Source organism: Pleurodeles waltl, chromosome 10 (assembly GCF_031143425.1).
Source record: "Pleurodeles waltl isolate 20211129_DDA chromosome 10, aPleWal1.hap1.20221129, whole genome shotgun sequence".
In the NCBI taxonomy this organism is placed as follows: Eukaryota; Metazoa; Chordata; class Amphibia; order Caudata; family Salamandridae; genus Pleurodeles; species Pleurodeles waltl.
Genome location: NC_090449.1, coordinates 1,033,587,395 through 1,033,603,272, shown reverse-complemented (window position 1 = coordinate 1,033,603,272; position 15,878 = coordinate 1,033,587,395). Strand labels below are relative to the sequence as shown.

At 42.5% G+C, this 15,878-nt stretch overlaps 1 protein-coding gene across 1 annotated transcript in view; it reads right to left on the bottom strand.

The window, feature by feature from the left end:
- GADL1 (glutamate decarboxylase like 1) overlaps positions 1 to 15,878 on the bottom strand; it is a 358,673-nt gene that overhangs the window by 153,840 nt on the left and 188,955 nt on the right. Inside the window, exon 12 of the mRNA XM_069212001.1 lies at positions 3,850 to 4,049. Within this exon, the coding sequence (XP_069068102.1) occupies positions 3,850 to 4,049 (200 nt within the window). The remainder of the gene's footprint in view (positions 1 to 3,849; positions 4,050 to 15,878) is intronic.

Here is a 15,878-nt window from a genome sequence, read left to right as displayed (position 1 = left end):
TGCAAAAGTGTTCCCCAAAACTGTAATAAACTACGTTTATGATAGTTTTTGGTGAAAAGGGGCAGGGCCACAGGGGTGATGAGCAATGACAGAGAGCATGTATGTTTGGCTGGCCATCTCAGGCCAGCCAAACACACATGCGCAGATGGGTCTCTCCAGCCCAGCCTGCCCTGCTCAGCATGAGGATTGGCCGCAGGGCACGCGGGGAGGCTGCGAAGGAGCGAGACGGAAGAGGAGAGGGATGGTGCATCGCGGCGCGGGAGTGGAGGTACATTTTTTTTAATATTTTTTTTTGTTGGGTCGGTCCCCCCCACCACCCTGTGCCCTGCCCCTCCACCTCGGAGACCCGCAAGCCGCAACTATTGCTGGTTACCGCCCAAATAGATGCACCTCTTTTTTTTATTTCAATGCACAACTCAGTCTACATATACATAGGGGAAAAGGTAGAGCCCTTACTGAATGTCATGTAAGATCTATTTGTGAAAACATACTGTAGTACAAGCTAAAGGAAGTACATCATTGCATCACTTTTGGCATTTAGCCATTAGTGTATGATGTGCCTTCACAGTGGGAAAATGTGGCATATGTGCCAGATTCTAAACAATTTGTGTCTATATTATGTTTTAGGAAGCCATCAGTAACTTATTTCAGTTGTATTTATGGTCCTATTTGGTGCAAGCCCATCCCAAGAGATCAGAGTGCTTTAAGAAGAGGAATATTTTTAGTCATAGATGATGGCATTTTGACATTGCGAGACAGCGCAATAAGTCAAAAAGAAACATGACTTCAGGGCTGTTTATAATGACACATTCAAAAGGTTCTTTAGGCAGTATTGTTTAAGGTAGGGAGAGGAGGGGAGACATTGGGACATGTTGGTATGCTAGTGACTTAATTTTTTAATCCAAGATATTCAGATCACAGTTTCTGGCCAATACTGGTGGAACCAGCTCATTGGTCTTCTGGTGCGAATCACAGATATGCTCATCGACTATGGCCATATTTAAGAAAAAGTGGTGCATCAGAGCTCATGCACCATTCTTTCTGCACCCCTGCACTGGCACCTAATGGCACCTAACGACACCATGGTTGTGCCATATTTATCATAAAGCGCACCATGGTGGTCGTTAACACAATAGCATCAAAGCTTTTGATGCTATTGTGGCGCTTTGCTACACTAGCGTCCAAAATGTTGACGCTAGTGCATCAAAGTTCAAGGAGGCCGTTAGTTTTATATGGGAGCGACATTTTAAGGCCTGCTCTGAGCATGCGTTACAAATGACGCCAGAAATGGCACCGTGAAATCTGTTAAATTTCACTGCACAATTTTTGCAGGCCTCTCAGCGATGGAACGCCTCCCCTTTTGCATATATTATGCCTGGCACAGGCATAATGTGGCACAAGGGTTTACAAAGTGGTGCAATACATGCATTGTGCCACTTTGTAAATATGGCACAGGGAAAAAGCCACTTTAGTGCCCGCTTAGTGTCAAAAAAATGATGCTATTGCAGCTTTAGGTGGCAAGGTGGTGCTAGGTGCTCTTAAATATACCCCTATGAATTAAACTTGGATCTCCTTTTCAGCTGGCCAGCTGTCAAGAATGGTATTTTAGGTTATGACTGCCCTTGAAGTGCCACTTACGAGTACTTGAAAATGTGCAATCTTCCCCTGTCATTTTTGCATTCATAGGACAGATTGGGACATTGGGAATTGTGGGTGTAAAGCAAAATTATGATTTTTGCCAGCAAAAGGTGCAAAGGTTCTCCTTTGTAACCATATGTCCTCGGGATGAAATTCCCACAGACTAGATTAAGATAAGAAAGTTCTTCCTTAAAAGTCTTTTGCAAGAGAATTCCTCTCAAAAGGAAGGGTTTTGCTACAAAAATTACTTTTTGGAAGACCTTACAAAACGTGTCAACTTCAAAAAGTTGGCAAAGTCAGTGAAGTTTAAAAAAAAATGTCACAAAGTTGCCAAAAGGCAACGCCGCGTATTTCTCACACCTGTGATTTTAATGTGAGAGGAAGTTGCTAAGATGTCCATGCTCTTTTCTGCAATAGGTAAGATGAGCAGGACTGTGAAATTGGCTTCTTAATTTATGGACCGAGTACTGAGTTATAGATGTCATGATCAAAGACAAGCTCGTAAAAAAATGGTGGATCGAAGGGGAAACCTGTGGAGGTCATCGCTAAGCTACCATCATCCTAGGAGGAGTATACTATGCAATGTTGAAATCATCCTTTTGACACGTATTTCTTCACTGCTCTTGAAGGAGATGATGTTACCAAAGTGAACATGTTGAGTTGAAACATCAATTAAGTAGGCAATAGCTGAACTCACAAAGTTATTACTCCCATAAACATTAGATGTGCATGTATGGTTGGTGAGATGTGCAAAACAAAAAAAGAAAAGTTGTTTCAAATATAGGATAAAGTGGACAAATAATACTTCAACTGATTATTGGTATGCAAGAAAGTGAAACAAAACTATCGTAGACATGCTGCACTTCACATGTACCTTGTATTCCAACATCACTAGATGATGTGTGACATGTTTAGTACCTCCATGTGAGCCAACATCAATCAGAATGATGTTTCTAGCGTCCAGAAAATATTTGCCCAAGGCATCCTTTAGTTGATCAGAAGCCTAAAAGAGAGGCTTATGGCATTTATCTTTAACCTATGTCTTGCATGGGTGTTTAAGTCTTTAATACGTTTACTCTTGCTTGATGCACTCAGCCACTCAACGCCCAAAGGTTACGCGAGACAAAATTAATGAAATGCAATAATAATTGTGCTGTGACACTGCTGTGCAGGCATGTGAATCACCTTCTGAGGGGATCTCCTGAAATTCTCAGACACAGACTTTGGCCTTTAATAAATACCAATGTATAGGAGAGTATACGAGGCCATGGTTTAAAGATAGAGCCTACTAAGACCTCAGCATGGGTGTTGTTTTAGTCTTTGTGTCTTATATAAGGAATATTCCAGAACTTATGATGCACACTTTGGATCGCCCTCCTCGACGTCTATTGATTACTTATGCCATCACTGTTCTAACAGGTCACAGCTTAATTTTCATTGTATATCAATTCCTGATATGCCAGTGTTCTTCCTTCTAGAGCACATGGCCATGAAGCCTAGCCTTGTGTATCAACCAAACCTCTTCTCCCTTATTCTGTTTTGAGGGTGGCGGCAGCTAGTGTTGCACCATGGATCATTCAAAGTTGGAGAGAATGCGCTTTCAAAGAGAAAACTATGAGGCACTGTGTTGGTGAGACAATACGATAAAAAAACCTTTGCTGCTGTGGCAGTAGAGGGGATTTGCTTCATCTAGTTGAACATTGCCACTAGTCTAGGTCAAACTAAGTTACAGAACCTGTGACACCCACAACACAGTAGCTCCTGTCTCAATGTGCAGACCTATTCCTTGTGGCAAGTCACTATTTCCTGGTGTTATGAGTTGACTTGTGCAAAAAAGATACAAATAAACAAATAAATAAATAGAGGACAAAATAGCCAGAACCTACAAATAAAAAATCTCATGCAGTCACACCAGCTATTTTATGTCATGAAGAGAGACACACTTTGACTGCAATAAACCAGATGCAACATGAGACCCTAATTCAATCATGACCAGCAGATTGTATTGCACCATGCACAAAGGCCTGTTTTAGAACTCTAATTACTTGACCTTGGACAAGTATTCAATCTTTTGCCCAGAATTGCCATAAGTTGCAGTCAACTCTGTCCTGTCTCACCCGCCCCCACCTGAGAATGGCATTGAGGAAGACATTTCCACTGTTTTAACACTATACCTTGTAAAAACAGCAGCTTCTGTTTGGGGGATTGTACCTTGATAATGCAAGGGCCCGGTTCACCCTTTCTTCAAGACCAGCAGTGCCAATGGCCTTCCATGTAAGCCAGAATTTGAAGGCATCGGCTCGTCTGCTGCACTGGACAGACTTGTCCCCTGTATCGTACTTGACATCATAGAACTTGTCCTGCTGGAACAGGTAAGAGGCTTTCGCAGAGTGACATCTTTGAAGGAGGTTCTGAAAAAGGAGAAGGCAAAACTTTTCATGAAAGTACATAAAATCATTTAATCTGAACTACATAATGGAATGGAAGTATTTCTAGACAAGGAAGGGTTACTTTCTAGTGCCAAATGTCATCTGGGTTGGCTTAGTGAGTTAACCACATTTTGACCACGTGCCTCACTGGTCAGTGGATGTGGGCTCCCCTTTGCCCTATCAGAATTCATAAAAGGCCTTAGAGTCATCATGGATGCCTGATTGATGTTTGGTACACAGGTAAAGTTAATTATGAAATCCTCTTTCCGCACCCTCCATTCATAAGATTTCCTCTTCAAGGTTAATGCCGCCATTACGTTTGTGCTCTTGGGCCTTGATTTTCACAATGTGTGCCTTACCACCCCATATCACCCATAATGTGGGTTTCAGAGGATTCAAAATTCATCTGGAATTCTCCTCGTCCATCTGTGCCTCTGGAATTACATGGTGTCTGTGTGGATCCAAATCACTCACAAAGCAATGACCTTCTGAATCTCCTCTAAGGGCCTCACATAGCAAATCTTTATTTTGGCTGAATATAATCAATATTCCGGCAAACAAAGTTGTGCTTCTACAGTCCCAGAAGTAGCATCTATTCTAATTATCAAAAGAGAATTAAAGTTCCTGTTCTTGCTGAGGTCTGGACCATCATTTTCCTTACTTTAAGCAGACAAACTAGGGAATACACCATCTCATGCCCTTGAGGACCAACTCGTATTGAAGAAAGGCTATTAAAAGATGGGTATTCCCTCCAAAATGTAGAGAAAGGGTAGAATTCTGGCCATTTCTCTGTCTTAAGCTTTATATCCTGACTGATGTGTAGGTGGACATCAATCCTGACAGCCGTCCAGTATAGCCACAAGGATTAGAAATAGTATTCATGGATCTGCATATCTTTCCATCTAATGCAGCTCTCAGAGACTCTACCACATTTTGATACAACACTTCTATTAGATCACATCTCCAGCTTTCTTACATAAAGGCGAACCCTTCCCACATAGAACAGTTGCAGCCATGCACCTCTCCGTCCACAGCCTCTACTCTTCATCTTACCACATATGACACCAGCACACTTAAACTATAGTGTTAAATGCACTACAGGTTGGTCATAGTACACCATTAGCTTTACTACATGGCAGCAATCACTTCACATACAGGACACCCACAACATAAGTTCTCCTGCTACTCATGTGAGACTCTGCTTTCAGATCTGTCAAGCTATGCAACTGAGCTACCAGTCAATATAAGTGCCAGCTTGCATTACACAAATCTAAATGATTTCTGTTGTGTTGGAAAAGCAAGGGAGAAGCCAAAGTGTATGTGATTGCCTAAGTGAGTATAGGTATGGCCCTGGACCACATAGCTCGGGGTGGCCGCCTCCTTCCATGAAGGATCCAACATATCCATCCAGTAGGACTGCAGAGTGCACCAATGGGGTGTGTTGTGGAAAGGAAATTGATACACATGCTTTGGTATCCGTGGTCCCTGGGAGAGAGTAGCAAACATAGGGCCTCATTTAGAATTTGGCAGACGGGTTACTCTGTCACAAATGTGTTGCGTATTGTATTGCGATTTCCATAGGATATAATGGAATCCTAATATGGGGAACAGGATATCCGTCGTGTTTGTGACAGAATAATGTTATCCGCCAAGCTCTAAATCAGGCTCTAACTTCCTTTACTGACACTACTCCAGGCAGAGACACTTTATTGCATGCTTAAAGATACATGGCACACCACAGACGCAGGGTCAGGCCTGTCAACCCGGTCCTGTTAGTACATCACAGATTGGGCATCTGCGACAGTAACCGTACAGGGTCAGGGAGCTAAAATGTGACCTTGCTGAAAGAGGCGATATGAGCTTCCTATGTTGAACTACATTAATTTCAAATAATATTTATTCTTTCTTTTTTGTGTCGTATTTCATATTTTCATCATTCGTGTCTTACATTTTTATTAGACATATACCAATGTATTTCCACTCATGGATAGAGACAGCAATTTTAAGTTTAAGAACCCGGCAAAGTTTTTTTTTAAACTGCAGTCGAGAAATTGTCTTGTCAAACGTATCCTCTAAATAAATTGCCTTATGAAATATCATACTTGAGGACGGAGCCTGAAGCAAACCAGAAGTATGGGTGTGAGGTGGAAGCAGGCCAGAGGAGAAATGCGAGAAGCAATTTCTCCTAAAAACTTCAGATGAAGGCAACTCTGTTATTTTAACTTACATCCCGAAGAAACCAATAAACCAATCCCAAGTCAGGTGTAAAGACCAAGGGGCACTCTCATTGTGCCCATATTCGTCTACTTCTTCATGTGGGTCCTCGAGTATGACAGGAATTCCGTCCGAAAGCACGTCTGCAGGGGCCAAACATTCTCAATGATGGCTGACCCGCTGTGTGATGGAGGCATGTTAAGTGGGTCCATTGACATTTTGTTTGTTTTCTGAACTAAAAATCCCTAAAGTGGGGACTATTTTGAAAAACAAACAAAAATACATTTTCTTGAGATGATTTGTTTTTCTGATGCATCAGGGTAATTGTTTCTTTCTTCCATGTGGTCACTGACATGCTGTGCATGGTGTTCCATGGTGGGAAACCCAATGGGGCCTATTTAAGAACCCCTAGCGCCACCTTAGTGCCGCCAAATCTTTGAAATGAGCCCCCCATTTTTGTGTTCTTTGCTCTTTCCTTTTCACTGCTTTAGCTCGTGCTTGATCACCATTCCAGTGTACCTCTCGAGTACTAGAGACTCACCCGTGGGCCACCTTTCTTCTTCTTGTATCCATACTTTGCTCCAGGGTCAAACACAAACAGTGATGTAACAATGGACCCCATAGCTCCAGCTGTGCGAGGGGAGCCCCAAGCTCCAGGGGGCCCCTCCGCTCAGCACCTGGCCTGAGAGCTCCTGAGTGATTGTGGAAGGGGGCCCCTCCATGTTCTTTGCGGGGGGGCTCAAGTTTTGTTACACCACCGCACACACACCTTAAATCAAGGTTCTTCTGCATACATTTCCAACTACACGGATGCATCTCTGGAGGCTTTGGCTCAATATGCCAGCTTCTATCTGAGGGCTTGCTTCCCTCCTCATGGGCTGCTCTCTCTTGCCACAGAGCACCACTGGCCACCATTTTGGTTGCGCTCCATGTGATCACAGGGAGACTCGGGTGCGTGGGTATCGTCACAAGACCAACCACCCAAGCATTACCTCAGAGTGTCCCCCGATGTACCTTGACAAACATAACCTGTGTATCAGATAAAGAGGCCAACAGTCCAGGCATATTGCTTTTTTTGAATGAACAGGTGTAAGCCATCTGTAAACGACAGAGCACATCAAAAGCCTTACCAGCTTTTAGTCGCATTGCATTACCATAATTACATATTAATTAAACATTAACTAAATATACGTAATTAGGTAATTATCATAGAGCCATGCATATTCCATTCATGAACTCATGACCGATTTTCTATAAACGTATAATTTTCATGTCGCCTCTGATGCTAACTGTGATCTACAGGGCCCTCAACGAAGAGGCTTACATTTTATAAGCAAAAAGTTGTAAATTGTTCCCTGTTTCCATCACGTTTGAATATTTGCACACTTGCCTTGCTCCTTTACGCTGCCACTGCATGCAAGGATTTCACTGACTGAGGTCCAGATTTATACTTTTTGACGCAAAACTGCACAAATGCAGAACATGTGGCCCCTAAGGCCAAAGACTCTGGGGAGATAGAAGATTCATTTGCTGTCCTGCAATCTCAAATGAGCTCTGGTTGAGTAAAGCAATGTATTAACATAATTTGCGGGAACATTGCAGGTATTACCTCAAAACATGCTAATGATGACTGGCTTGAATATGTTAAGAAATATGATGTTATTCTGTTTCAAGAAACTTGAGAAATGAAGGAAATTGTGTGGGATGGTTTCTACAGTTTTAGGAACCTAGTGGTCCTTTCGGTCATGGATGGAGAAAGGGGAGGGTTGGTTACCTTAGAGTGTTTATCTTTGCTATCCAGGGTGTTTCCAATTCCATTCCACCATCCGGGCATCCAAATTGTATGGATTGTCTATTCGGAGATTATTTTTTAATCATTTTTATAATCAAATTTTTCCTAGGGAAAACTGTTGTTGCATTAACATCTTGTTTGAATTCATTGGCATTTTTAGACATAGGTTGTGCAGTGTTATTAATTGTTTCAACCTAATTGTAGGTGGGGATTTTAACACCAACATCGGATTGGGGGTTCCATTTGACAAATCGTTCATCCATATGGACACAATACAGAGATGCCAGAGGTGCTAAATTGTTCAACAATTTACTAAAGAATGACCTCTGTAATTACATAGCGATCCCAGGGAAAGGTGAGAACCAAACCCCCATGTTTACAGGGTGGGGCATGGGGTACTATTATTGACTGCATTTTTATCTCACAGCCAGTGCATGCCTTTCTTATTGATGGGGGGGCAATGGAGAGCAGGTATACAGTAGTGACCACAATCCTAATAATTTGGACCATTTTTCCCAGCGAGTAACAGAAACAACAGCCCAGGGGATTGATCAGTCTTAAAGCATACAAAGGTTTGTGGCTTAAGTGGAGAGCTATTGATACAGAGGCACTACTTGAGGATATAATCAAGCAGAACTTGGTGCTGATAAAGTAGCAATTATTATCTGATTCACCACCCAAGCTTCTAAGTGTAGAATCCTTTGTTAGCTTCGGCAACAAAACTAAGGATTTAATCATGGCACCGAGGAGGCGAATAATGGACAATAATCCAGGATGGCTCGATACCTCATGCAGAGAAGCCAATAAGAACTTGAGACTAGCTCTGAATAAAGTGCCCAGGGATAGGGCAGCTGTCATTGCCCTTGGGAGGGACTATAGGACGGCGATCAAGGAAAGAAAGAAGATTATAAAATTGAATTCTGGGACATTCTAGTTAACCCGTGTGAAGATAAAGTCGTAGTAACATTTTGCCATCCAGTGAACTCAGGGGATCCTCTACCCAAGTTGCTAGATGGTGTGAGGACTAACACACCAGCAGACCTCAGGGCATTTTAAATCAATATACTGTTTAAGTGGGGAGGGAGTCCCTACATAAGAATCACAAGAAGCCATCTGAATAACAGATTTGAATATAAAGAGGGCATGAAAGCATAGGTTCAAAGCCTGTCTTATAAAACTCTTGGTCTGAAGGTTATCCAATGGATTTGTCTAAGGCTAGTCCTGACGTTTGGGCACCAGTTATTACCAATGCAGTTTATTCAGCAGCAATTTTTGAGCTCGGACCACTTGGTGGTCTGCAGTTATTGTCCCTGTGTGTAAGAAAGGCAGTAGGCAGGATTTCAGATGCTATCTGTCTATTTCTTTGTTGGACTAGGTGGTCAAAATTGTTGGACACTTAGTCCTCCTTAGGATCCTGGCCTGATCAGAGGCATCCAGCATACTGTCACTAATGCAACATGGATTTGGGGAGGGCTTTAGCATCCAGGAGCAGTGCCTCAACCTGGTGTTGCCCATTAATAAATATACGTAACAAAGAATGGGGTGCTATACCTCCCTTTTTTAATTTAAGCTTTGCTTTTGACTGGGTAAACTGGTCTAAACTATGGAATATTCTTGCAGAGATGGGTCTGGATCCAGACCTGACTGAGATTCTTCATTACCTGCATATTGACACCAGGGAGTGTGTTAGGTATGGTTCTCAGGAGGGGGTGTACTGATCTATTCGCGTTAGAGCAGGAAGTCAGACAGGGATGTGTGTTGGCACCAGCCTTGTTTTTGCTTTTTATAAATGATCTACATAAACATCTAATAACTTTGGGCAAAGATCTGCCTACAGTCAAAAAACTCCCAATAAAGGCTTTACCGTTTGCAGATGATGCAGTGCTTTTTCCCCTTACATCATCATTAAAAGCCTGATTGAGAATTTTGTGGTCTATATGGATAACTTGGACTCGGAAACAACCCTTACCAAAACCCCAGTGTATGGCTGTGGGGGCCAGGCTCTCCAAAACAGAACTTATCTACATTAAGGGTATACCTATTAAAAGAGTATATAACTTTCCTTATTTGGGTGTTACCTTTGATTCCCTATGGAATTGGGCCCCATGTTTCTCAAATTAAATTAGCAACTGGGCAGCTAAGCATGTTGGGTCTAAACCCATACCACCCTTAATTGAAATTTACAAACACAAGTGTGTTCCAGTTTTAACTTATGGATCAGCCATCTGGGGATATAAGCCAACCAACAGCCTCCAAGTGGAAGAGAATAGATTTTGCGGGTGGTTTCTAGGCTTGCAACCCAGCAGCTCCAACTACTTTACCAATGGGGAGCTTAAATATGTATCTGACCGAGTTAAACTAGCTCCTTCACTAGTGTGGTTGTTCATATGGGCTTGCAGATACACCATTTTAAACAGGGATATCATAGAGAAATGTTTGGCATGCAACTGTGGACAGAGAATCCAGTGGTTTCAGCATGTGAGGCAACTATGTAATGACCTGAGAAGGCCTTATTTGTGTCTAGCACCTACAAAAATAACCCTGAAAGAGAAACCATGGATAAGGTAGCTTTACTGGGAAAGGGCAGAGATGATTAGAGAGAGAGCTGAGATGGCTAACCCCACAGTAAGGGAATGTGTAATCATTCAGACCACCACGTAATAGAGAACTTTACCCTGCCTGGGTTCATAATGTGCTGGAGAGACACCTATTGACACGATTCCGAATAGCTAGTATTAGGTGTCACTTGTCTTTCCCCTTGGTCCAATATGGCACAGTCTTATCCAACAATGAAAATGCAATGAAAATTCACCTCAAAACTGATGCACTTTGTGTTCTTCTGCCAGTTTTACTGGTTACTCACTCGACAATACTTGCTGCTGAATCTCAAATTATATGATTTTTTTAAATGTGAACCCACAGTTTACTTCTTACAGTCCCTTAGTAACAAAGATGTTAGTTGCTAGGTTGTTTTGTTTTTAAAGTATGCTGTATGGCTACCAAAGACATTGCTTTTTTAACTTAGGGGACAAGGATGTATACTATGAATTGAAATTTCTTTTGGATGTTTTGCCTTATCAACTTATCAATGGCTGACATTTTTATCCAGTGCATGTTTATGTGGATGTTGGTCATCAAGTTGTTTTACACTCTATGGCTAAAAGATTTTAGCCAAATAAAGATTTCATTCATTCATTCATTCAACCAAGGCAGCTGGCACAGTATTTACGAAGTCTTAGTTTAAACTTGGTTTATCTAATTAAACTGCATTCACATTTAAATGCAGACAGTCTACTCAGCATAAATATGCTGAATGAGCAATAAAAATGCCCTTTTCATCTTGTTACATTTGCTGAGTGTTCTAAGATAGAGTTTCATTGTCTGGTTATGTCTTCTGACAAATTGCTGCTTATTCTTTTAAATGTGAAGCTGTTGTTTACTTTTCTTTCTATGATTGCAAGGGAGAGGATTTTGTAAAGTGAACTATGAGACAATCTCAATGGTGTACAGTCAGGGCCACTAGAATCATGCAGTAAAGGAGGCCCAAGTTACGCAGTAAGAGTGACTAAATAATGTGGCATAAAAACACTCATTATGTAGCTTAATGCAGCACATTTTGTGATAGACGACTTTATTATTCTGTCATTTTTACATGTTAGCACTCTCTGGGCAAAGGCTGCACTTCATTAATGACAGTTCGACTTCTAAATACAAGTAGCTGAAAGGTGACCAGTCAACCTCTGTAGAGCATCTTGCATGGCGTAGCAGCAAGTGTTGCAGCACTTTTAGTAACTTTTGATTTGCTTGCCATATAAACAACTTTTTTTTTAATCTGTGGATTATGCAGCAGAGGATGGATTCTGGGCAAATGCAGTAGATTCATACTTATGCAGAAAACGCTGTAGCCACAGAATCGCATAATTCCAGTTCACCTGAATACAGGGAATGTGAAAAGAAAGACTGTAAATAACAAGACCTACTTCACACACCAAAAATTAAATACCTACCTGTAAATAAACTATAATATATACCCAGATTCTTTAATGGCACATTGCTTTGATAAGCCTATTGTGCTGAGACATCACAAGGCAGGTATGGCTTACATTTGGCTGAAATTGCTCTGGCCTACTTTGGCCTGTTGTGAAATATAGCCTGGTAAGATAATGTAGCTGCTCTAGAGAGCATTATTTCCAGTGCTTAATTTGTAAATATATACATGCCGGTGCTCAAAGCCCTCCTTTTACACATGGGGCTGCTGCAAATAAATGTGGGAACACGGAATACTGAGGCAGCATACTACTGAAGCCATCTCGGGCCTCTTCAAACCATTTAAAGCCACTCCCTGACCCTTCAGCTCACTTTTGCAGCTTTCTGCTTTCTCCCATTGTGACGCTTTTTCGTTTTTCTCTTCCTCCCTCTTTCCCATATGCATCTATTGCTCGCAGCAAATGCTTGGGGTAGTGAATAAGCGCCGGACCTCCAAAATAAGTGCCGGTGCTCAGCACCGGAAACAAAAAGCACTAATTAAGCACTGATTAGTTTGTTTGCTGGAGCAAGATAGTTTGTTAGGTTAATGAACCTGATGCAGGAGGCTGCAAATACCCTAAACTAAAGGTAGTGTGAATCAACATGGTGAGAATTCATTTTCTTGAACCAAATATTATGGAAACCATAACCAGGGAATTTGAGGCTTAAAGCATTTGTAGTGTAATTAAACTCTCTGGACATCCCACAGATTATCGAGTAAGATTTTGTGATCTTTATATATTGTAAATTAGGAAATGTGTGTGTAGTATGGATCTATTTTTCAAGATTTGTTAACTGCTTTGAAATTCTGCCTAATCTTTCTGTAACTTATGATCAAAGAAAATAAAATGCTATGAGGTTCTATGTAATTAATGTACTAAATGCAAACTTCTAGGTAAAACGTCGGGTAACAGATGCAATTAAAACAGAAAGGGGTAGTGGTTAAAAGTTTAAGAGTGGCAGTTCTGACAGAGATTAGGAGATGGGGAGAGAATAGAGAAAGTAAAAGAAGGCCTTAAGGGGAAAAATGAGAGCTAGATACACATGGAGACAAGGCGATTAGAGATTTTAGGTGGAATTCATAGTTTATCATGTTTTTGTCCACTACAGCTGGCCCAATGTGATTTCAATGCACAAATTTGGACTTTATTGTCTAAAAGGTATCTTAAAGTAAGATCAGGAGCAGCTGCTGTTGGGGCAAAGTGGCGGGGAGGGAGGGCACAAAACAAAAAGACAAAATAGAAATTTAAAAAAAAGAAAACACTTACCTGACACCCGCCGCATTGCCGCTCTTCTGGCTCCACTCACTGCAAGCACAGGCTCCCAGCCTGCCCTGCGCCCAATCATAATGCTGCTCTCATGCTGCTGGCAGCATGACAGCAGAATCAGGATTGGCCTGAGAGCCCTGGCTTTGCACTCCGAGGCAGACTGGGAGCCTGTGCCTGCTGTTTCCAACCTGGCAACACAGCTCGGTTTAGAGGGAGCTCAGTGCGCATGTGGGTTTGTCCATCCTGAGACGGCTGGCCAAACCCACGTGCACATTGAGGGAAGCGAACACCAATTCCCCTCCCTGCCTGTCATCCCCCATGGCCTGTCCCCTTAATAAATAAAACGATAATAAACCTGGTTTATTATCATTTTATTTTTCAGGTTTTGCAGTTGCTGCTGCTGGCGGGGGACGACGCTCCTCCACCATAGCGGAGGAGCTGCCTCTGTGAAAGATCCAAAAATCACATTGCATACTGGTCTCTAAAGTTCAAATAAGGTATAACCACTGTTACTTGAGTCCCATTCCATTTTGAGAATTGTCTAACAATGGCACCTGTAAGAAATTGGGTTACTGGTTGAGGGGGTGAAGCCCTACTCAAGCAGCAACCACATTACTTGTCAGGATGAAGTCACACGCAAATCTCAAATTAAATTGTGCTCAGCCCTCTGGTAGCTTGGCGCAGAGCAGTCAGGCTAAGTAAGAGGCACTGTGTAAAGTATTTAAGCAGCACTTCAAAGAGTATTAAAGTAAAAACACCAGTTTAGAAAATTAGAGTAAATATTTATTTATGAAACAAGACCAAAATAACAAAACTCCAATTAGTAAAAGAAAAGGTATGCTATTTCAAAGATGTCAGTGAATATAGTGTTAAAAAGCACTAAGCGCCAACTGTGGTTTTCAGGCCGTGGTGGACTGGGACAAAGTCATACGTTGGGACCGACCACGATGGAGCATGGGCCAGTTAGGCCCACTGAATAAGAGTACCTTAAATCCTGATGGTGGAACATTGTGGGGTCCTGGGTCCTGGACGCGTCAAGCAGCAAAGGCAATGTGAGGTCCTGGTCAGAGATGTGTCCCGCAGCCTCAGATCCAGGGAGCTGCAAGACTGCAATGTGAGGTCATGCGTTGTCATTGAGGTGGTTGAAAAAGGTGCGGGGCTTCTAATGCAAAGTCTTGCATCTTCATCAAGGCTGCCATTGACAAGAAGCTTACAATGTGAGGGCTTGCATTAGGGATGTGTCCCACCACTGCGGTTCTAAAGAGGATGCAGGCTCTGAAGGTGATGCAAAGTCCTTGGGCAGGGAAGGTCCACGCAACAGAGTCGATGCATCCGTTCTGTTCGAGGTTGTGCTGTGCAGCAGAGGAGAAGCATTGTTTCAGCTGGGTCGACTGATGGGCTGGCAGAACACTTTCAGTGGTCCAGGACTGGGGTGGCACCACTTGGGAGGGTAGGACTTGGCACCTTCCTGCATAAAAGCAATCATGTGAGGCTTTTTCCCCATTACACCTCACCTGGGGAGGTGTAGTATTTTGGTGCATTCTCAGGTCTACCACTTTTGGTAACTCTCGAAATGCATCAAAATCCATAGGTGTTGCATGCGAACACCCATGAAACTCCTCCCTGGGGCAGAATAACTCAACACATCAACTTGCGTGATTTGCAAGGTGGCCTTGTGCGGCTTGATAAATCGCATTTTAGAGTTGCGTCGCGTATGCACCACGTTGCGTGCTGCAGGAGCGAAGCAGCTCCCCTCATAAATATGTCCCTTACATTTTGCAGACATTTCCCCCCTCATTTAAACTTCATAACCCCTGCAAAGGTTGAGATGTTTATGAAGGTTGAAGAAAGTTTTGCAAAGTTAGCAGACATAAAACTTTGCAACTTTGCTGCCTCTTCTTCATATTTCTCCTCCCATATTCCAGCTCGTAGCTAGCCCTTTCCTTCTTCAAGAATGGCACAGCCACCGAAAGCATCACTTCAGACTTGCACACCATCCACACCTTCCCTCAAGAGCAGATGTGTGCAATCTCCAGGCAACTTCCCTCGCTATTTCAGGCTTTGCCCTCCTGAGAGCCCTCCATCTGTTTGCATCCCCTGGCCCTTCGCTATAACTTTGCTGCTTAGAACATTAGGCCCATAAAGACTGACAACATTCTGAAACGAATTAGATGCCGCCGCACGCGGGCAGCGGAGTCTCTTTGCACTCAATCTCCTTTTCACATAAAAATACTTCTGCGATATCTCACCGGCGGAAAAGACGGGATTTAATCTCCGCTAAAATACACTGGGGATATCTGCCTGCAAATGATGATACAATAGTTCAGAAAATGCAATTTCTTTCTGTCTCCAAAGACATGAAACAATAATTCCTGAGGATAGAGACGAATCCGATGAAGTGAGGTAGAGACAGTAACAAGCAGTGCCCGAGAAGCCAATCTGGGCTGGCATGTGTGGTCCAGGTTAAAGGGGGCGATCAGGTACTGGTGACCTGAAACTTTAAAAGTTTAA